The 2125-nt window shown below is 41.2% G+C and overlaps 1 protein-coding gene across 3 annotated transcripts in view; it reads left to right on the plus strand.

Annotated features, from left to right (window-relative positions):
- The window catches only part of abr (ABR activator of RhoGEF and GTPase), a 123252-nt gene that overhangs the window by 76184 nt on the left and 44943 nt on the right, over positions 1 to 2125 (plus strand). For all 3 annotated transcript variants that reach the window (XM_035666136.1, XM_035666137.1, XM_035666138.1), the window contains one exon: positions 1276 to 1350. In XM_035666136.1, coding sequence (XP_035522029.1) covers positions 1276 to 1350 — 75 coding nt within the window. The remainder of the gene's footprint in view (positions 1 to 1275; positions 1351 to 2125) is intronic.

The following is a 2125-nucleotide window of genomic DNA, read 5'->3' on the forward strand; positions in this document are numbered from 1 at the left end:
AGACTGTGCTTGTTGTTGTGAGGTCTGATACCGATCTGACTAAAGGTTGTAATAACAGTCCATTTTCATTTAGGACCTCAAAAATGTTTCTAGTGCCTTGTACTCAGAAGTGTCTTCTCAAACATAAATTTGGAACTAGGTGTTGGAAGTGTGAGAACAGTTATTGGAGTGGATGTTAATAATCGTAAGTTTATTCACCGATTGGACCACCCAACCTGAAATGAATGAAAAGCACACATGTCTCCCTAATTTTATGTTGATTAGCTGTTTTAAAGACATCTAAAGGGTGAAAGTTACACAATGGGCTTCATGCAAGAACATTTTCATTTTCTTATCATGAATCTTACTTTTTTCTTCGAATTTAGTCGTGTGTTTCAAGTTGGATTTGCCAAACTCTCTTAACTGCATTAAATCCCTCCTTTCGTCCTCATGAATGAGGAAGTGCACGCTTGTGAGATTAAGGCCATATAGCCATATAAGGCTGCCTGTTCTGCTGCATTTGTGGCCAGGTTTCATTCACAAAAACATGACCAAAGACTTCAAGCTTCAAGTCCTGCTTGTAATTGAAAATATAGTGTGAGTAGTGGTGGAATAGTTTGATATAAGGTCACACACCAACACTGACTAATGTGAGAGGCAGTTAAGGGGATGTGACATTCATGGGGAATGAATACTGAAATGTAGAAGTTACTGTGTTGAAATATTCCAATAAACATTATAACATTTAAAATCTAAATTGGCAAGGCAGGATGATGATGATATGGTGAACAGAGTATTAAGTGAAACCAGTGTTTTTCAAGTGTGCAGAGTCAGACTATCTGTACTTGACTTATACGACAGGTCCACCTCACGACCACTCGTGAATTTTGTTTTAAATACATGATATTTGGTGAATGACACAAGTTTTCTTAAACAATTACAATTTTACAAGTGGTTCTTGCATGCAGTCCAAGGAAAAATATTTTCTACGTGTGAGTTTATGGGTTTATGAGATCTGCAGCAGAAATGTGACAGAAATGACATCAGCAGATACAGTTGTGTTTAGTGGGTAATTTCTTTCAGTTTCTATCCGTGAATCTCTCTCTCATCGGCGCGACATTGGTGAGGAGATACAGATGGGACATAAGAGTGGCTCACAAGTCTCAATTTGCAATGACGGTTTATCTTTGTGCTGTTTATGTACACAGACTCTCATTCTGAATGATTTTTAAACACAATACCTCACCACATTTACACTAGGGACTGGACTAATCACTCTGTGTGCTTGTTTTCCAGATGAGGAGACTCCTGGCCTGTATGGCTTTCTGCATGTGATCGTCCACTCTGCCAAAGGATTCAAGGAGTCAGCCAGTAAGTCGGCCAGAAGCAGCATTTTTTTACCAGACTCCTCTGGCTCCGCATTCCCTCACACATAGCTGCTGTGCATATACGTGTCTGCCAGCAAAACACGTGATCCAGTCAATCACTGCAGTCCTGCACATGCAGTTTCCATCGGGCCGTGGCTCAATACAGAGATGGCCGGATGGATGGATGGAGAATAAGAGCATAGAGGACAGGAGAGAGAGAGAGAGAGAGTCTCAGAGGAGAAGTGAAAGCCACAGTGGAATTTCTGTGGTTGTTTTTATTTAGCAGACATCACAAATTGCCTCAAAAACAATCAAGGCACATAAAAAGGAAAGAATGTCTAAAATAATGCACAGCAGGCGAGGATCATTTTGAAATCGACAAACATAATGCCAGCTGTCTCTGATACTGCCTACCTTACACAATGTTCCTTTGTATAACAATGTGTGCAGATACAGCTCTGTGTGTGTGCTTGTCATCAGTCGAGCGTGATGTTGGCAGAACCGTGCAGTTTCAGATGTGTCTATGGTGGACAGCTGGTGCTGCGGTACACTTTGTGCCCTGTTGCACAATCACCAGTTCAAATATCAAATATCTGGAAAAGAGACAGAGATGAAGAAATGTGAGTTCCTCGGTTACCATGACAGCCTTTAGAATGTGAAAGCTGGCCCGCTAGAGGTTCCCGGGTAATGGATTGGAAAGCTCTCTCCTCTGAAAGCCTGTTTGATTCTTGATGGAACGCGAAGAGCTGAAGGGTTTAAAAATGAAGAAATCCTGTGTG

This window comes from Morone saxatilis, unplaced genomic scaffold (assembly GCF_004916995.1).
Source record: "Morone saxatilis isolate NCDOM2014 unplaced genomic scaffold, NCSU_SB_2.0 Contig20, whole genome shotgun sequence".
NCBI classification, from domain to species: Eukaryota; Metazoa; Chordata; class Actinopteri; family Moronidae; genus Morone; species Morone saxatilis.